Below are 21,774 nucleotides of genomic sequence, written 5' to 3' on the forward strand. Positions count from 1 at the left end.
ACATCAAACTAAATGGAGAGAAACTCAAAGTGATTCCACTAAAATCAGGAACAAGACAAGGATGTCCACTCTCTCCAGACCTATTCAATATAGTACTCAAAATTCTAGCTAGAGCAATAAGACAACAAAAGGAGATCAAGGGTATAAAAATTGGACAGGAGGGAGTCAAACTTTCACTATTTGCAGATGGTATGATAGTATACATAAGTGACCCTAAAAATTCTGACAGGGAACTCCTATAGCTGATAAACACCTTCAGTAATGTGACAGAACACAAGAATAACTCAAAAAAGTCAGTAGCCCTCCTGTATACAAATGATAAATGGGCTGAAAAAGAAATTAGAGAAACATCACCATTTACAATAGCCACAAATAACATAAAATATATTGGGGTAACTCTAACCAAACAAGTGAAAGACCTGTATAAAAAAAAAACTTTAAATATTTGAAGAAAGAAATCAAAGAAGATATCAGAAAATAGAAAGACTTCCATGTTTTAGGATAGGTAGGAATAACATAGTGAAAAATGGCAATCTTACCAAAAGCAATCTACAGACTCAGTGCAATATCCATCAAAATCCCAATGCAATTCTTCACAGACCTTGAAAGAACAATACTCAACTTCATATGGAAAAACAAAAGCCCAGGATGGCCAAAACAATCCTATACAATAAAGGAACTTCCAGAGGCATCATCATCCCTGACTGTAAGCTCTACTATAGAGCTATAATAATAATAAAAAAATTGTTTGGTATTGGCATAAAAACAGACATGAGGATCAACGGCATCGAATTGTAGACCCTGACTTTAATCCACACACAAACACCTGATTTTTGACAAAAAAAAAGTTAAAATTATACAAAGGAAGAAAGAAAGCATCTTCAAAAAACGGTGCTGGCATAACTGGATATCTACATGTAGAAGAATGCAAATAGATCCATATATATTGCCATGCACAAAACTCAAGTCCAAATGAATCAAATGCCTCAACATAAATCTAGTTACACTGAACCTCATCGAAGGAAAGGGAGAAGTAGCCTTGAACACTTTGGCACAGGAGACCACTTCCTAAATATAAAACACCAGTAGCACAGACACTGAGAGCAACAATTAATAAATGGGATCTCCTGAAACAGAGAAGCTTTTGTAGGGTAAGAGACACAGTGAATAAGACAAAATGGCAGCCTACAGAATGGGGAAAGATCATCACCAACCCCACATCTGACAGAGGGCTGATCTCCAAAATATATAAAGAACTCAAGAAACCAGACATCAAAATACTGAACAAACCAATTAAAAATGTGCTACAGAGCTTAACAGAGAATTCCCAACAGAAAAATGTCAAAGGGCCAAAAGACATTTAAGGAAATGTTCAACATCCTCAGCCATCAGGGAAATGCAAATCAAATCGACTCTGAGATACCATCTTACACCTGTCAGAATGGCTATTATGGCTATTATTAAAAACGCTGAAGACAGCTTATGTTGGAGAGGATGTGGCAAAAGGGGAACTCTCCTCCACTGCTGGTGGGAATAAAATCTTGTACAATCACTCTCAAAATCAGTATGGCAGTATCTCAGAAAATTGGGAATCAACTTACCTCAAGACCTAGCAATGCTACTTCTGGGCATATACCCAAAGGATGCTCAATCATACCACAAAGATACCTGTTCAACTATGTTCATAGCAGCATTATTCATAATAGCCAGAATCTGGAAACAACCTAGAATCCCCTCAACCAAAGAATGGATAAAGAAAATGTGGTCCCTTTACACAATGGAGTATTACACTGTGGTAAAAAACCATGTCATCATGAGCTTTGCAGGCAAATGGATGGAACTAGAAAAAAAAATCATCCTGAGTGAGGTAACCCAGACCCACAAAGACAAACAAGGTATGTACTCACTCATAAGTAAATATTAGATGCAAAGCAAAGGATAACCAAGCTACTATCCATGATCCCAGAGAAGCTAGGTAAAGAGGAAGACACTAAAAGGGACACACATAGATCATCCTAGGAAGAAGAAAGGGTTAAGATCTCCTGGGTAAACTGCAAGTTGGGGGTGGGAAAAAGAGGGGAGGGGCTGGGAGGTGGGAACATGAGGGCTCCAGATGGCTGAGTTGGGGGAGAGAAGGGGAGGGAGAGCAATGAAAGAGATATCTTGACAGAGTGCACCATTAAGGGGGTGGGGAGAAAGCTGCAGCTAGGGAAAACCCCAGGAACTCACAAGATTGTCCCTAGCTAAGACTCACAGCAATGGTGAAGAGGGTTCTTGAACTAGCCATCCCTGCTTTCAGATTGGTGTCTACCCTAATTGTCATAGAACCTACATCCAGTGACTGATGGAAGCAGATGCAGAGACCCACAGCCAAGCACTCTGCCAAGATCCTGGAGGTCAGTTAAAGAAAGGGAGGAAGGATTATAGGAGCAAACAGGGGTCAGGATCATGTTGGGAAAAACCACAGAGACAGCTGACCTAAGCTAGTGGGAGCTCATAGACTGGACCGACAGCTGGGGAACCTGCATGGGACCACATTAGGCCCTCTGAATGTGGGTGAAATTTGCGTGGCTTGATGTGTTTGTGGGTCCCCTGGAAATGGGACCAGGACTTATCCTGGGTACACAAACTGGCTTTTTAGAGCCCATTCCCTGTGGTGTGATGCCTTACTCAGCCTTGACGCCGGGGTGGAGGGGTGGGGGTGGGGGCCTAGGTCCATCCCCAACATGGTAATACAGCCTGTGTTGACTACCCAAGGGAGGCCTTGCCCTCTATGAGGAGGGGATGGGGTGAGATGGGAGTAGGTCGGGGGGAGCAGGAGAAGGAGAGGGAGGGGGAACAGGGGTTGGTATGTAAAAGGAAAGAAAAAATATTTAAATAAAATAATCATAAAAATTAAAAAATATGAGCATAAGTATAAATTGACAATTCATATACAATGAAAGAAAATATTAAGGAAATGGAGAAGTTTGATGTCACCAGTAGACAGGAATTTTTTGCTTATCAGGTCCTATAATAAAGAAGCTTAGATAATATATAGTAAACATGAATGAAACACATATGTTGTATATTATTAGTAGTTTAACTGGGTACAAAATTTGTATAAAATATGATTCTATTAACTTTCAAATAGTGCAGGGTTTTTTTTGTTTTTTGTTTTTGTTTTTTACCCAAGTAAGTCTTAACCATGAGAGTTTGCACAGAAATAACTGCAGGATTTTAGAGATCATTTCAAATTTCCATATGCCATTTTCTGAAATATGAACCAGCAGAAATAAAAATAAATACCTGAGGATAATTTTCAAACCAGTCAATAAGAAGTGAACAAATTTGTTTGCTACTCACAGGAATGGCACACACCTGCCTAAAATTGCAATTAAAAATATAATGATGAACTATGGGGCTCATGATGTGGCTCAGTGGTAGCATGCTTGCCCTGGTCTGTCTGTCTGTCTGTCTGTCTGTCTGTCTGTCTGTCTGTCTCTCTCTCTCTCTCTCTCTCTCTCTCTCTCTCTCTCTCTCTCTATCTATGTGTTTTCTACTATAAAAGTGTCTATGACATGTTACATCATGTCTAAAAAAGAGATTAAAAAAGGAAGATGAAAACAACTTTTAGAAGGGAAAGGCTACCCTGTGTTCTTATGAATATGTTGAAAACACTCTGGGATAGTATATTCTAAAATTTAAGCAGTTGATAAAATGTGTCCTCTCATGCTAATTAAAAAAAATTAAAAAGAGCATAGGTGTACATTATGAGTGATTGATATTTAAAGAAAAATCAAAGTGAAGCATAAACACTTGTCCTACAATTAAAAATTAATTAAAACTACCTGGTTATAAAACGTAAAACTTTATTGAAATAGATCAACATTATTGACAGCAATAATGAAATAAGCTTAGAAAAACATTAGACCAAAAGTCTGGCATTATAGATCAGGGGAGTTACTAAATATTTTGCCTGAGAAAAAAACTATATTTATCGTGGCTGTTGGAAGAAAGGGAACATACAAGTGAACTGTTTAATGATAAGCAGGAACAATGATGTAGAAATACTGATACACTGAGAGCTTTAAGACATGGGCTGCCCCTCTTTTCATGTACTTCTACAGGTGAGTTGTGATATTCACTTTCCCTTATTCCTATTCCGTAATATGGACTGAATGGAACATCTGGCCATTGTCGGAAAGCTATCTTTAATTCATGAGTTCATTTATTAAGGACTGATTGAGCTTAGATATTATTAGAAGGCAACAATGCTCCAGTCATTATCCCCAAGCTGCCTGTGACTTGGTGATTATTGCTCCCATGAGGAGAAATATTTAGTCAGAAATCCTCCTGACTGCCGTTAGGAGTGATTTAAGCTCTCCACTGCCTTCTTCCTAAACAAGACTATGTCTCAGGGCAAAGGTGCCATCTGAGATTAAAATAGGAGCTCAGCTGTAGAATGTTAAAAGGAATTTTAGAGAACTAATTAGAAGCAAAAGGGCTACCTGCCTTCCTCATTAGGAACACATGCTATTCACAGAACTTGTAAGATTAGCCTTCTGCATTTGAAAAAAAAAAAAGGAAATGTTAAAATCCAAATGAAATATTATAAAATTCAAATACAGTATAATATGCAGCAGATGAGACAACAAAACATTTTGTGGTGGTTTAAACATAAAAGGCAAAGGGTCTACCATGTCCTTTATTTAAAATGAACTGACTGAGCATGCTTGCCACATAGCCTATGCACTTGCTAACTAAACCCATGCTCTTTGAAGAGGAAAGTTTTCATCACATAGTGTCCTAAGGGTTAGTGCTGAACAGACCTGAGTCACTGGCTCAGGCCAAATCCCAGAGTGACACATTATTTAAAAGGGGAATGAAAATGTTAAAATAATAGGGTGTTTTCAGTTGATGCTGAGTTCGATGAGCAAAGGCAAAACTGGAAATATTTCCATTCCTCGCTCTATTACATCCTTTCTGAACCACAAAGAGAAGTAAAATAAGTTGTTTTATTCAGTTTTTTCTTCAGAAAAAAAAAATACTGTCAGTTTTAAAATTTCAAAGAATACATGATTTCCATGCTGATGAAAATTTAAGTTATTTGCCTCCAGTTACAGTGATGAAATTATCCTTAAGGGTACTCTAAACTCATCAATGGAATCATTTTAGGTTGACTTATAATTTCTGCTTTTAATTCATTATATTATATTATATTATAGAAAAATTGATGAAAACATTCCTTATAATATGACGATAACTGAAAACTCAGTTAAATAGAAAGGTTTTATTTCACTTGAATTTGGTGATTTTTGGAAGAATGAACTTATACCTTTTAATGGTTATTTAACACTTCCAGCAATTTAGTTCAAGATGCTCACCAAATTTTAATGCAAATCACAAATCATTATACAAACCAAATTACGTGCCTATAAATACTTGTAAGAGCTATGTAAATTCAGGTAAATATCTCAATCCTTTGTGAATTTGGTGAGGCAATTATGAAATTTTGAAGACTTGTCCTCCTTATGTATTCCTTATAATCTTGCTTAAAATATAAAGCTTCACAAAGTCCCAAATATATCAATGAATCAAGCATGATGCCACTGTGATTTCAATCACTATATAGAATATCTAGCTTTAAATGTGGCTTATTGTGTAGCCAATGTGTCCAGGAGCCCATTGCTTCAATCTTAAGCAGCAACAAACAAAATGAATCCGTTTAAAACTTGATTAGAATACTTTTTTTTTTTTTTACCACACTCAACCGCAAAGTTGTTACAGTACAGTTTTCTTTTAAAATCAATATTGATTTAATTCAAAATCACTTTTTTTTGGCGGCGGGGGGGGGGGTTCTCTGTGTAGTTTTGGTGCCTGTCCTGGATCCTGGATCTCGCTCTGTAGACCAGGCTGGCCTCGAACTCACAGAGATCCACCTGGCTCTGCCTCCCGAGTGCTGGGATTATAAGTGTGTGCTACTGCCACCTGGCTCTTCTGTACATTTTTATCTCAAAAACATGTTGCTTAAACTCATGCAATTACCATGTCTATCACTTCACTTATTTCATAGTGAGGACCATAACATGTATTTTATCTGTTCCTTTTTAGTTTAAGTAATAGGGTTGGTGAAGAAATGTGTATATTTAAAACATTTAATTAAATAATTTATATTACAGTAATAAAATAATCATTTAAAAGGAATTACAAATGTATCATAAGACATGATGTTTCATTTCATTTATAACATTTCTAATGATTATGTGTGTTAGGAAAAATGTACTATGATTTTACCTGCAGTGAAAATTAGCAGAATACATACTAATTCTAAACACACAATATTAAATGTTATTCTACTCATGGCTAAAAATATACACTTAAAAGAACATTTTCTAGAATAGCAGAGTGTATTCCATGTTCATTTTATTATTTTGTATAAAACAATAATTATAAAGAAAATGACACTTTTTAATCAACAGAATTTTTTCTTTAGGTTACAGCCCTTTTTGAACAAAGAAAATCCCTAAATATTATTTATTATTAATGCTTGATATTTTTATGGATAGCATACACAATTTTTAGATTTCACTTAGCACATTCTTTACTCCATGTACTAGGCTTGACTTATAACTGTCTTATATGTTTTATTTATCCATTATTAAAAACAGATTCTTATACAATATATCCCAATTACAATTTCCACTTCCTCTACTCCTCCTAGTTCCTCCCCACCTCCTCTCCTGTCCTTTCTGTCTGTCATTAGAAAAGAACAGTCTTCTGAGAGATAACAATAAAATACAACATGATAAAGCAAAACCATCACATTGAGGATGAACAAGGCAAACCAACAGAAAGAAAGATCCTGAGGTACAAGAATCAGAGACCCATTCATTCACACTAAACTGAAAACTGTAATATATATGCAGAAGACCTGGTACAGACCTGTGTAGGCCCTATGTTTGCTATTTCAGTCTGTAAATTCATTATGAGCTTTGCTCAGTTGATTTAGAGGGCCTTGTTCTCCTGGTGTCCTTCATTCCCTCTGGCCCTTACACTCTTTCTGCATCCTTTTTGAGGGTTTCCTTGAGCTCTGTGGGGAGGGATTTGCTGCAGATATCCCATTTAGAGCTGAGTGTTCCAAAGTCTCTCTCTCTCTCTCTCTCTCTCTCTCTCTCTCTCTCTCTCTCTCTCTCTCTCTCTCCTTAATGTCTGGCTCTATGTCTCTGTATTTCTTCCTGTCTTCAGGAGGAAACTTCTCTGATGGTGACTGAATAAGGCACTGAACTATGAGTATAGCAAAATATCAATAGGAGTCATTTTGTCACTATGTTTTTTGTTTGTTTGTTTGTTTTCTTTTAAAGAACAGTAGTATTTGCTTTTACGCTAGGTCTCTGGGCTATCTAGTTTGTGGTTTTGGGTTACCCAAAGAGTGTTGGATATGGGTTCCATCCCCTAGAATAAGCCTTGAGTCAAATCAGACATTGGTTGGTTACTCACACAAGCTTTATACCACCATGGTTATAGCATATCTTGCAGGCAGGACAGCAAAGGTTTTGTGGCTGGGTTGGTGTATGCATTTCTCTTTTGGTAGCCTGCAGAGTACCTTCTCATAGCAAGTACACCAGAACATGGGGTGAAGGTTCTCTGTAAGCATCAGCTAGACCTCTCCATGTACAATAGTTGCGTGGGTGTTGTTTCAAGCAATGGGGCCTTGGTGTCAGTTTTTGAATAGCAACCTATTTTCATGGCAACATCCTGGGTTGTTTGTCATGAAAATTTCAAATAAATAAATCTCTGGCTCAATTTTAAGCAATGCTGCAAACAGAAAAGAAGGAAAATCAATGCCAATAAATAGTAGATAAGGGAGAAAACAATCCAAGATAGTATTTCAATAGTAATGTTACATTGCCCCAAACCATATATTCAACAAGTTACAGCTATGGTAGATATGAAGGACATGAAAATAGCTTTCTTTTTGTTTCTAATCAGAATCTATTGAGTGACAGTTTTCTGTCAGTACAACCTGAAAAGTTAGGGTCTCCAATCCTGACAGATCTTTATAAACATCTCATTCTTTTTGGCTGGGAAAACTACAAACTAAACAGCAAAGATACAGATTTTTCTCTCATATTCTATCTTAAAGCATTTATAGTCATTTATTTTCTTCCTACTCTGACAGGGGTGTTCTTACTTTTTCTGGTGTCAATGCTTTTGGACAGATGATATTTAACTACTACTAGCTTTAACAAATTGCTGCAGGAAATAAATAAGCATGAAGATTTGCAAGAAGAAGGCAAAGCTAATCTTATTTTTCTGTCATATAATGCAATGTCAATGGAATCAACTGAAAAGCAAAATAATAATATTACTTATAATAATAAAAAAATCAGTAAACATGACTAGTTTTAACACTGGTGTACACTTGTACATAACTACATATAGGGAAATAGAATTCTTGTAAACATACTAGAGCCAGTTATGAAAAATGGGAAATTCATTTAGGTCAATATGTAAAAAATTGGGTACATAAACAGAAAATAAACAAGAACATAGAAGAAAACTTGGATGTACAGATAGATATTACTAATATTAGAAATATGCTCATCTCCTTTTCAAGTAGACAAGCTCATTCTGAAGTTTCTGCGGGAAAAATAATGAAGAATGGCAAGAGAGTAGCTTGAGGGATAGGAATGAGAGCATTTTATTAGAGCACTTATTAAAAATATGTTTAAGCCGGGCGGTGGTGGTACATGCCTTTAATTCCAGCACTTGGGAGGCAGAGGCAGGTGGATCTTTGTGAGTTCGAGGCCAGCCTGGGCTACAAAGCGAGTTCCAGGAAAAGCACTAAAGCTATACAGAGAAACCCTGTCTCAAAAAAACCAAATATATGTGTGTGTGTGTGTGTGTGTGTGTGTGTGTGTGTGTGTGTGTGTGTGTAAACAAAATATGTGGTACAGACACCTGGAGAGTGAACCCAGTAGTGCTGTGTAGCAAACAAGCAGACAAACAACAGTGACTAATGACAGGGCTCTCTTGTCCTATCAATTAAGAAGAGACAGATTTATTTAATATGTGTCTTTGGTATACATGGTAGTCTTGGGAGAAAATAAGATCTATAGTAGCAATTTATATAGAAATGAGCTGGATAAGAGTAGTTCACTTCTGAACATGACACTCATATAATTACTATAAGACACTGAAAGATAAGTTATACACACAGAACAGAGAAAAGTATTTGTGAGCAAAATCTGAAGAGGAAATCAGAGAGCAGGGATGAACAAATGTCATCACCCAGGTGTACTGTACTTCATCGCAGCAAAATCAACAAAGTGTTGGTGAATTAAATTAAAGGACAAATACCAACTGAATAAATTTTGACATAATTAAAACATACCGCACACTGGTTTCTTTAATATATATGGACTTCATAAGAGTCAATAAGAAAAAGTCATCACTGCAATATGAAAAAGAAGAAAGGACTGGAAATGACAGCTCTCATAGGAACATTAATTTAAATATGTGGAAGTTGTTCAAGACTGGAAACAACAACAGACAGTCAAAACAATAAGATACAACTTTCCTCTATAAGAATGGCAGACCTCATCTGCCATATGGTGGTGTGGACAAGGAAGAAATGTCCTCCCCTTCGCCATTCCTCACCACCTGTGGCAAGTGGAAGATCTGACCCTGAGGTCAAGAGAGCTGGTGAGCTGGACCAGCATCTCACCAGCTGCAGTACTCGGGAGAGCAGGCCCTGTACCTCACCTGGTCGGCCCAGTAGAGCTGACCCTGCTAATGGTGGTGCAGGTGAGCCAAACCCAAGGGCGTCAGTGTGGAAGAGCTACCTACCTCCACTTCTTATCTATCATGCAGTGTGGGCAGGGGAGAGATGCATCCATCCTTGCTCCTCACTTCTCGATACCTACAGCACTCAGAAGAGCAGGCCCCGTGCTTCACCTATGCTCCATAGTAGTGCTGACTCTGCTGCCGGGAACACAGTTGAGTCTGCCCTGGGTTCGTGAGAGTGGGAGAGCTGGCCCTGCACCCCTGGTCTGCCATGTGATGGTGATGGAGAGGTAAATATGCCCCCTCACCCCTTGTCACCTGTGGCAGATGGGAGAGCTGATCCTGCCTTCACCAGATGCAGAACTAAGGAGAGTAGACCCTGCATCTTGCCTGTGAAAAACAGTAGAGCTGACCCTGTTAATGGAGGTGTGTGTGTGAACTGGCCTTGAGAAGGTGAGTGTGAAAGACTGAGACCCACCCCTCATCTCCCATACAGTGGTATGCACAAGGGAGAGAAGACCACCTTCATGCCCCTCGAGGCCTGTGGTAGGTGGGAGAGCCATCTATGAGGTCATTAAAGCAAGAGATCTAACCCTGCTTCTTATCAGCTGCAGCCCTAGACAGAGTGGCCCCTATACCTTGACTAGGCAACAAAGTAGAACTGACTCTGGTGGTACAGGTGTGGGCAAGCCAACCCCAAGGACATGAAGAGGACATGAGAGCAGGAGAATTGGCCCAACCCTTGCTGCTTACTACACAGAGTGAGATAACCAGGGCAGTACTGGAGAGTTCACCCTGGTGTTGAAGGTGAAGAAGAGCTGGCAGGCTGAATAACCCAGCAATCACCCAGACCGAGAACCAGAGCTATGAACTGGACCATCCAATCAACTACCCTTTTAATCTGCTGAAGCATGTGAATGGGCTAGTTGTGTAGACCCAAAGTTACAGATCTCCATGACACAGGGCAACAACAGGGCATCCAAGCGGAGCCCCAGTGAAGGTTCAGTGTTGAAGATGTAGCAAAAACCAGATACCTCAAACCAGACCAATGACTCAATGCAATGAACACTTGCAAGTAACAACATATGGCCTAAAGGACTGTGTGACTCACTGTGTCACGATGCAGCTTCCACAATGAGATTTTTCTTTTCTTTAAACTTTATGTCATTTATCCAGGAGGGTTAGGGGGAGTTGCTGGGGCAGAAGGTGGATGGGAAGGGACAAGGAGATGAGTGGGATCAAGATGCATGGAGTGAAATCCACAAAGAAAGCTAAATTTAAAAGAAAAAAAGAAGAGGAGGAGGAAGAGGAAGAGGGAGAAGAAGAAGAAGAGGAAGAAGAAGAAGAAGAAGAAGAAAAAGAGAAGAAGAAGAAGAAGAAGAAGAAGAAGAAGAAGAAGAAGAAGAAGAAGAAGAAGAAGAAGAAGAAGAAGAAGGGCAGATATCATCTAGTCCCAGACACTTCAGGAGCCATGGGTTACTGTGCAGACATGGCCAAATCCAAGAACCACAGCACACACCACTAATCCTGAAAATGGCACAGAAATGGCATCAAGAAACCCTGGTCACAAAGATACGAATCTCTTAAGGAGGTTGACCCAAGTTCCTGAGGAACATGCGCTTTGCCAAGAAGCACAATAAGAAAGGCCCAAGGAAGATGCAGGTAAACAATGTGAAGGTGATGAGTGTATGTACAGAGGCCATGAAGGCCCATCAAAGCCCAAGGTGGTTAAAGGTACCCAAGATACCAAAGGGCTCCAGGCACAATCTCAGCTGTCTTCCTTTCATCACTCACCCCAAGCTTGGGAAGTGGATTAGAAGCTACATGGTCAAGGGTCGTAGGTGCTGCCAATCAAAGTCCAAAGCTCAAACCAAGGCACCGGCCTCAGCTCTACCTCAGGGCCGGGCTTCAGCTCCAGCTTAGACTCCCAAAGTTCCCAGCCCCCTGTGAAGGCCCAATAGAAGAGGTTTCTGTCTGCCAATGTGAGGACAAATGGACTGGTGTGATATATCTACACACCATTTGCAGGTGATCAATACCCTATGCTGTTTTTACAAGTAAACTTGAGGCAAGATCTGTTCAAAAACAATAAAAGAATGGCAGACATCAATTGTGATCAGATGGTTTAATGTTCAGAGACACATTCTCTAATGAACTGTAGACTGATGAATTTATATATCCTTTTTTAATGGCTACTTCATGACCTATGTGATGTTAATGCACTCACCTTTCACCAACAAGGCCATTTCAAGCAGCTTATCCTACTGAATTTATCCTACACATGTGCAAAATATCTTATTATTGTAATGCTGCCTTTGATACTGAAAGACTGGCAGAAATTCAAGGTCTTAAAAAAGGGTCCATCTTACATAAACACTTTGTAACCCCTGATATACTTTTGGAAAAATCATTTTTTTAAGTAAGCAAGATTCATATTGTCCTTATAGTTTAGTACATATTGTAGGGTTGTGTGTACATATGCATACACACTATATAAACATCCTTTCAGGTATGTGCACACACACACACACACACACACACACAGGAGGCAGACAGTAACTATTAGCTGCATAAGGAGGAATGCCATTAGCAGGGAAATGTTGTCTCCCTATACATCTTCCCTACACTTTGACCTCTCATTATGTGTATCAAACATTCAAAATATTTCAGAGATTATTAAAATATACGTCACTAAAGTAAGCTGATTTGGAAATGGAAATCTGAAACACTCGAAATTTCTTTTCCAGGGCCAGACTTTAAAGACAGAGGTGCATTGTTTTCGGTTAACTTACACATTCCCTGGAAAGAGTGCCAAGCAGGTTGCGGAAACATCTTGAGGCAGACTCAAGGGAAGACAGCAATTCCCTTAGAACTATTTGCAGGAGGCTTCTCAGGAAGCAACTAGGAGAAGACAGAGTTGGAAGAACAAATGACCTTGATCCTGGGGAAGCAGGAAAAGTTGTTACAAGTTATGCAAATATTTTTAAGACTTAAGCAAGTGCTTGAAACTCCAAATTCAAGCCCTGTGGATCATAAAATTACAAATCAAGCTCTGGGAAAACAACACAATACAAAAGCAACAATTACAGTTATTTAAAGTGAAATGCAAATAAATAAAATCATTGAGACAATCGTCTAAACCAGGACTCTAAGTCTGAAAATAAGTCTTGAATTTCAAATAGGGTTCAAGTCCTTCCACAGGCCCAATCCTTCACTTCCCTCTTGGCATTGGATGAGTCCTTGAAAAGCTTCATACCCCATTTTCCTCAGAGTTCGGCAGACATAGTTTTTTTTCTCCTAGGGGTTTGGTGGGTTTTGGGGGTGTTTGGAGAGTATGACTTCAAAGCAGTACCTGCAGCAGACTCTCCACCATTGCAGGTAGTAGTGGCAAGTCTGGATGCAGAGTCCTTCCCTGCAAGCTTTGGCTCCAGCTCTGACAAATGCTAAGACATCATTAATTCATTTTACTCTGTGACTTACCCCTTCTCGCTGAAAAGATGAAAGTAATCGTGACCTACTGTTGCTGCGCAACGTATTACCACAAACTTGGCAGTGAAAACTTATGTGTTTCTAAGGTTACAGCTCGTTCCCAAGTCCAGAAATCACTTGATTGTCACTGAACTTACAATATTGTATTGTTCAGAGCTGGTAATGCGTCGCGGTCATATATTCCTGACTTGAATAACCAGGGCCACCAGGGTTGATCCTCAGTACTGAACAGAAACAAGTATAAACAGTACTAAGTATAATTTTATTAAGTACTCTAAGATTCTATCTGTAGTTAACTTATTTAACAACATTTTTAAATGACAGGAATAATAAGAAATACTACATTGAGGTTTAGTTTTATTTTTCTGATAAAATGAAAATTAAGCTCCAAGATTCCAGATAATTTAGTGAAAACAGAAACTTAAGGACAGAGATAATCACTCATTAGTAAACTATTATTCTGAAATGTGGTGTGTGATTATAGTTTTATGTTTTTTACCATCTTACTCAGTGATTACTGAGCTGGGCCCTTCGATGCACCACAACAGCTTAGCACCACAAGTTTTGTCCTGTTACTAACTCCGTTTTACAGATGGGAACACTGAGGCCTAGCAGTGAACTGACTTTATTTGTGATAAATGGGCTATAATTGAGGGACAGAAAATCAATTCATATATGTCCCGAATCCAGTATGTTCTAGAATGCAAACTCCTATCCAATACCATTAAGTCCTAAAAAAAAAGTGTGCTTAGAGTCTGGAGAAATGGCTTAGCAGCTAAGAGTACTTACTGCTCTTACGGACTACACTGGTTCAATTCCTGGTACCCACATGATGTCTCACTGCAGTTCAGGAATTTGATGCCCTCTTCTGGTCTCTGCAGGCACTGCATGCATGTCATGGACTAATGCATTTTATCTAATTATTCTTTATCAATAAATAATCAGGAGTCAGATAGTGGGGTAAGAACCTGAATGATAGAGAAGTGGCAGAGAAGCCACCAGTGACCTCCTATCTCTTCCATTCCTCCATCCAAAAGGCTGACATTCTCTCTCAACCCCGCCTTACTATTTCCTGTTTCCTATCTGTCCTCATTCCTCCAAAATCTCTATGATTAATTTTGGTGAGCTAGTGGTTAGCTCTGCCTTCTGGCTCAAAGCAAACTTTATTAACAAACTGAGATCAAAATATCACACAACACATATGCAGCCAATACAATTACACATAAAATTTAAAAATAAATCTTGAAAAATTACTGTGCTCAGTTTAAGCAGATTAAACAAATTACTACAGCATGGGTGGATTAAATAGCATTTATTTCTTAGTTATTGTAGTTAGGAAGTCTTAAATAAGGATACTAGTAGATTCAGTAGTGACAGTGTGTTTTCTGGCTTACGGATTGCCATCTATTAGTGTCAGTGAAGAGAAAGAAAGGGGGGAGAGGGAGCAGGGAGAGGGACAGAGATCAAGAGAGAGATAGAGACAAAGACAGAGATGGAGAGACAGAAAGAATCTCTCTCTTATGGGGACACTAATTTCACTCAGGATTGTTCTATCATCACCACCAAAGACTGCCTTCAGAATTCATCATGTGTTAGTTTCTTTTCCTGTTATCTTAATAAAATACCCTGACAGAATCAACTAAATAGGGAAAATGTTTATTTCAGTGCACTTCCAGATTATAGTCCATTATGGCAAAGACACCATGGTGTGAAGACCTTGAAGCATTGCTCACATTACAGAGAACATCCCATGCTTGTTCTCAGCTCACTCTCCTTTCCTCTTCGCTCAGGATCCACATCTGGTGAATGGTGGTACCCATAGTGGTTAGGTCTTCCCATCTCAATGTAATCAAGGGCATGATTAGAAGGCAAAAGTCCATTTCTTAGGCAATTCTAGATTTCACCATATTGGCAATTGAGATTATCTATCACAACTCTATTCCTTGTCCACCTGATACCAATTTAAATCATAATTTTTTTACCCTGTATCTCCAAATTCTCATGTTCATCATATAGGTAAAATTATAATCCAACTTCTGAAGTCCCCATAGTCTTTATCAATTTCAACAGTTTAGAAGTCTAAACTATTTGTCTCATCTGAGACACAAGGCAATCTCTGAAGTGTGAAATCCTATAAAATCAAAACAAATTACATACTTCAAACATACCGTGGCTTAAAGCAAATCATCCCATTTCGAATGTCTTAATATGAGCACAGCACAGCACCAAAGTAAGACCAAAAACCCAGTAGAGCAAAGGCCAAATCCTACATCTCCATAGCCAGGATCTCAGGGCCATGATTAATAAATCAACTATATGCCAGAGACATTATGTAAATCTATACCTCCATCTCTGCTGCCTGCACCACAACCTCTGACTTTAGTCAACTACTCTGTGCACGAAGGGTTCCTCAGTAGGTATCAAATGGACATGCCATTTACAATATCTTCTGCATCTCTGTTGTAATTTACACTTAACTTTCACAGCTTTACACAACGGCTACTCAGAGCCTCCTTGCACAGACTTCAACCCTGCCACTCATTGTCCTACACAATTGCTGTATGAAAACACAAGGCAACTCTCCATGATTTAACATTTACCTGTAAAACTAGCCCCACCTGGATGACACTTCCAAGTTCTATTGCCAACCTGGGATGTAAACCCCCGCCTCTGGGACCACAGGAGTATCGCCATCTGCAAGTTGATCAGGGGAAAACACTTCTCCAGGTGTCTGCTATTGAGAATCAGGGCATTCCTTCAGCATCAGTCTGTGTTTCGGTTTAAACAATCTTCCTTTAATGAATTTGAATCTCCATAAAATGGTACGTCTCATGGGTACAATTTTGCCTCAAGGACCTTTTCCCATTGTCCCAGTGTAGCCAAGAATTCTCTCTCCAGTTAACCCTGCCCCTCTCTCTCCCTCACCTCTACAATTACTTCTGCTTTCTTAGCACCTACCCTGCCCAGACACTATCCTCTCTTGAATAACATTCATTTAAATTCCACTTCAGTGAATGACTCAGGACACAGGGAAGAATGAAACCTGATCCTCAGGAAAAATATTATACAAGTGGTCTCTTGACTATTTCCTAATCAAATCTTCATTTCCTTGTGGTCCTGGCCTCCACTGTTGACTGTTTCTCAGCATCCTTGTCTTCCAAACTTCCTCAAGAATGGTGCATTACGTTTTTTAGTCAGCCAGATACAGCATTTGTAGCACAAAGTAAAAAACTATTTTAATTACAGGCACATAAGAGCCCCAAAGCCTAAGACCTGGATGATACCTAAGGCTTAGCATGGCATTGGCTTACTTCTAGGCAGCAAAGTTGTGCATTGGTTTACTCTTCTGCTGTTGTGATAAAATACCCTGCCCAAAGTGATTCAAAGGAGAAACAGTTTAGTTCAGCCCACAGTTCAAGGTGTCCATCATGATGATGAAATCATAGCATCACGAGCTTGAGAAAATTGCTCGCGTTGGATCCCCCATCCAGAATCATAGTGCAGAAGACACTTCAGTTCATGCTCTCCCTTTCTCCATACCGTCATGGATTCCAGCCTGTGGAGTGATGTCACTCACAGTGGGAAACTCTTCCCACCTCCATGTAATCAAGAGAACCTGTCACAAACATTCCCAGGGGCGCAATTCCCTGGTGGGGATTCTAGATCTCATCAAGTTGATATTGGAGATTAATCACCACCATCATATGAGGAAAGAAATATTCAGTTGTTAGCAAAACTCAATAAGCTTTCTTCATTTTCTCATTTGACTCTACTTATTTTTGCTTCATTTTAAGGCAACATTACTTTCCTTGCAGTGCTAAATCTATAACATATTAACAGGAATATTAAGGAAAAGCTTGTCATGATGCCTACAACAGCAAAGTTTGCAAAATGCTGGGTTAACCACTACTGGAAAATTCTCTTAACCACAGAACCTTAACAAATTTAATATGTAAATATCCATCAAGGGTATATAAGAAGCTTCTTTAATATACAATGTTCCCCAAATTATTTGTCCACGCAGCACTTTTTGTTTTCTTTTCCCAGAAAGCTATCAACATTCTAAGGCTAAGAATGCCTGTAGAAAACAATTTGGGAAATGCTATTTTCATGTGATGTATAGATCATTTTTAGTACTTTAGGCACATATTTGGAGAAGCTGTAAAACCATAGGCTGGATCATATGTGATTAGTAAAGGTCTCTTAGCACTTTATGTGCAGGAAAAAATTCATAACAGCATTTTGTCCTTTTACCCTTTCTTTCTTTGATTTTTCAATTTGTGCAATCTTTAAACATTTCTATATTCCACCTGTGAAAGAGTTGTATATGTATGTACAGCCCTGTATAAGTAGAATAAACGTGAAATGAATTTGTAAGGAAAGTGTAAATGCAGATGTAATTGAAGGTGAGTCTTGAAATCCTCAGAGTGAAAGGCTTGTTTGTAGATGGTCATTATCAATAAGTAGGAAGAAAGAAGTGACGACCCCTGCCTCTCCTGTGAGTGCAGCTGTGTAGACTATATACCACCTTCTGATTGAAGGTGAGACTTCAGGATGCAGAGGGATTAAATTAGCAACACCTTTCAAATGTGGTACACCACTTAATAAAGAGTGACCTTCAAAGTCCTCACCACTCCATTTGTTTGGCCATAGACTATGCATTTGGATGTAGTTTTGTGCCTTCTTGAGTATAAAAAGCAAAACAAGAAGAAAAACAACAAATTGAACTTTCCTTTAAAATGGATATGTTTAGTAGCCTACACTTTGCAGAAAAATGACAAAACTTTGACATGCTTCTTAATATATATTATTAGTGAAGTGGAAATAGTAAATCCAATAAGAAAGAAAACACAATTTTTATCCTGTTGTCTTTCATTTTGGCTACCTTATGCAGAGCAGGTTCAGGTTCTGCGTTTTAGAATTTGCCATATCCCTTAAAAAATAATCCCTTAAAAGTGACTTGTCATTTCACAAGTTAGAGTACTCCTTTGTAAAGCACATGTCACAGCATGAATGCACTTTCTGAGTTAAATTATAGTGATATACAAGGAAGCAGAGTTGTGATTGAGTAGAAAGAATTTACAACTCTGAACAATACTGTTCCAACAGGGGTGGGTTTAAGCTTGAAAGTCCCCAGCAAATAAATGAATCTTTCCCTTGGCAAAATAACTTTCTAAACATGTGTTGTCACCCTTTCACCCAACATGAGAAACATTGGTCTTGTGGTTGATGTTTTGCCCAAGATACATATTATCCCTCCCTAGCAGTCATTTGGTGTTATTTTTCTTTTCTTTTTTTTTTTTGGTGTTATTTTTCAATTCTTGTTCATGGCCTTCCATCCTTGATTTTCACTTCAAACACCAGAAAGATGGTGGAAGTTGAGGTTCCAAGGACTTGAAGAAAATGAAGGGGAGGTTTCATGGTTGTCTCCTGTCAACATCTAATCCTGTAGGCTGATGCTTTGGAGTTTTTCTCTGCAAGTTTCTGTCTTCCCACCTCCCTCCCTAACGGGGACTGGGGGAGGGCGCAGAATCCTCTGTTTCATTTTGGTACTCGGTACTGCAGGAATTCAATCTAGAGTAAGCAATCATTCTAACCGAAAACAGAGGAGAAAGCACAATTGTAAGCCAGAGGCTGTATTTTGGTTCAATCACTTTCAGTGCAAAATAAGTCCATTTATTTTAGTTTTGGTGGGGAGCAGCGAAATTTGATCCACCTGAGTGATGTGTCAAGCATCTGCTCTTCCCTCTGCTTCTCTGCCATGTCCCCAAACTTCTCTCTTTTTCTCACGTGAAACAGATGTCCTGCTTACAGGCCTCCTCCTACTTGCTTTTGCCCTTTTCCTGCTGGGAGCAGCTGAGCCCACAACCTCCCTACCTTCCCACTCAGCCCTGAGCTTACTGAATTGCAGACAGAACAACAATGGAGCAACAGCCTGTCTTGCCTGATTAGGGTCTGGCTCCTGACTAAATCGTGACTTCTGAGAAATCTGAACACTTCTTTTAGCAGTGCTGGGTTTCACCCAGCTTGAGGCGTCAAAGAGCCACTTTGTGAAATCTCTTTTAACTTCTTTCCCTGGCAGTCCTGAAGTTCAGAGGACTCCTTTACATGGTTAACTATAAAACAAAGCCTGGAATCAACACTTTTCAGACATCACTTGAGTTCCCCTAACCCTAGAGTTTCCATCATGTGTGAAGAAGGTTCAAGCAAAATAGGAACTTAGCAGACGCTGGCAGGTACCAGGGTGTGGCTGTCACTGTCTCCCTTTCTCTTCCAGCAGAAGGAGCCACCTTCCAAGGAGAGGGGGGAGCGGGGGGGGGGGGGCTGAGATTGGAGGAGGCAATAAGAAGAGGGAGGGCAGGGGGGCGGGCGCCGGGGGAGCCCAAAGCCAGCCTGCTGCTCGGCTCAGGCTCACACGCGCGCCCGCGCGCCGCCACTGTTTGTACACAGTGCGCTCTTGGCCTCAGGCTCGCTCCCCTCCAGCTCACGCTTCATTGTTCTCCAAGTCAGAAGCCCCGCAGCCGCCGCGGCAGCGGCAGCAGCGTGAGCCGGAGTCACTGCTGGCTGCTCCGCCCGCGGTGCGCGCACGGAAGTCGGGGAGCCGGGAACCCCGGGAGCCCGCGCTCCGCCCGCCCGCTGCGCCTCGGCCAGGACCCACCCGCAGCGCCCGCGGAGCCCCAGCCGCTCTCCAGCGCATCCACCTCCGCGTACCCCAGCGCAGGCGAAGCGGAGTGTGTGTGTGTGGGGGGACACCCTTTCTCTCGGGGCCATCACTCTCTATCACCCTTTTCTAAGAATTTGTTTGAGGAAGCGCTGCGGGAGAAAGACGTCCTCCCGAAGCTCTGACAGGGGCGGGGTCTACTGCTGTCCTGCAGGGCCACCTCGCCTACAGTGCCCTCCGCTGCGACCCCGGACCTGCCCGGGTCACGTCTGCGAAACGGAATCATGAAGCGCTTGGTAGCTGCCTGGCTTCTGGTTGGACTCAGCCTCGGTGTGCCTCAGTTCGGCAAAGGTGAGGTGGCCGGGCAGGGGTCGCTGGATGCGGGACGGGCGGGGAGCGCCTTTGGAAATGCCGCTCAAGAGACCACAGTGGGTCTTCCATGCGTGCCTGGCGTGGGGGAGCGCCGCGGAGGAGGCGACGCGCCCTGGGTACCCAGAGAAAGTGCTAGCAAAGTCCAAGTGGAGTGCCCCGGGCTGAGCGGGGGGAAGAGGGTGTGATCCAGAAAAACAAGGCTGTGGGGTGGGAGGGGGGCGTTCTTCCTGAGCTTCCTTTGCCCTTTGCCAGGGATTCTCTCCGGGACCCTGGCTAGAAAAGTGTGAATATTGCTGGCCGGCGATGACGGTAGAGAGGGCTGTGGTAAGACCTGGCACAACCAAGTGTGTCAAGTGTGCGGGGGCCATCATCTAGCCTGGATAACCGCAGGGCGGTAGGCTGGATGCAGTGCTCTGGCGCAGGGCGGGGGCTAAGGGGGTCTGCCAACCTGGACCCGATATTGAGAGTTTGCCAGTGAGATGAGAGAGGTCTACTAACTGCCTGGCTTCCTTTCTCCCCTCCGCCCCCCCTTTCCTCCTCCTGGGCGCGTGACTTCAATTACAACTCAACAACTCCCCTCGCTTCTAACCCCCAGGGGGCCTGAGCATTACTGTGCACTCCCTCTGGGTAAGACCACAACTCTTGGTAATAGACAGCTGTGAGGTGCAAACCAACCTTCGAGTGCCCCCAGCCCAGGAGCCGAAAAGTTGCTCAGGCTGGTCTGCCTGTGTCTTTCCTGGCTTGCGTGTGAATAGGAAACAAGCAAATAAAATAAAACAACATTATTTTTTTTAAAAAACTCAGGACTTCAGTGAGTCTCCTGCTGAGATGTTTGGGTGACTTTCAGAACCTCTGAGAGATTAGGCTTTCTACATACAAAACCTCTTCAGAACCTTACCAGCAGGTACTGAATTGGAGCCAGGAACCCACAGAGAAAGGAGAGGGGGTTCCAAGATACTGGGTGTCTGTGCCCTTTCTGCGTTCACGGAGACGGGCAGCCCTTCTCGGAGATCCGTGAGAGAATCCTCCACAGACAGCGTTAAGTGGAGAGCTGCGTACACCACACGGATTTAAAACGCTGTGGCTGTAGAAGTATTTGGAATAAAAAAAAAAAAATGCGTTGACTCGAATCCATTTGAGATTAGACTGGGCATTGCATGGATACTCAATACTACACAAATGCACCGCCTCTGTGCTTTAGATCATAGGCTCTTAGCGGACTATGCTCCGGAAATCTGTGTTGCGGGCAAGATGCCCTCTTAGCCCTCCCTTCAGGACTCAGAAGGTGGCTAGTTCAGGTCTTCTCAGCTCTCTAGAATGTGGCTGGTAGAAGTGAGTGTGCGATCTGTCTTTGCATCTGTTTCCAAACCCAGAGAGTTACCTCGTAGAGGCAGCCACTCCAGTGAAGGTTAGCATATGGAAATGATTCCGGGGTAGGTCTCCAAGTCTCTAGTGGCAAGAAAAAGAAAAGGCTCCCAAAGCTG

At 41.1% G+C, this 21,774-nt stretch overlaps 1 protein-coding gene across 1 annotated transcript in view; it reads left to right on the forward strand.

Moving 5' to 3' along the window:
• The first annotated feature begins 19,584 nt into the window (after window positions 1-19,584).
• Edil3 (EGF like repeats and discoidin domains 3) overlaps window positions 19,585-21,774 on the forward strand; it is a 450,159-nt gene continuing 447,969 nt past the window's right edge. The window contains exon 1 of the mRNA XM_006980462.4: window positions 19,585-20,269. Within this exon, the coding sequence (XP_006980524.1) occupies window positions 20,203-20,269 (67 nt within the window). The 5' untranslated portion in view covers window positions 19,585-20,202. The remainder of the gene's footprint in view (window positions 20,270-21,774) is intronic.

This window comes from Peromyscus maniculatus, chromosome 15 (genome assembly GCF_049852395.1).
Source record: "Peromyscus maniculatus bairdii isolate BWxNUB_F1_BW_parent chromosome 15, HU_Pman_BW_mat_3.1, whole genome shotgun sequence".
In the NCBI taxonomy this organism is placed as follows: domain Eukaryota; kingdom Metazoa; phylum Chordata; class Mammalia; order Rodentia; family Cricetidae; genus Peromyscus; species Peromyscus maniculatus.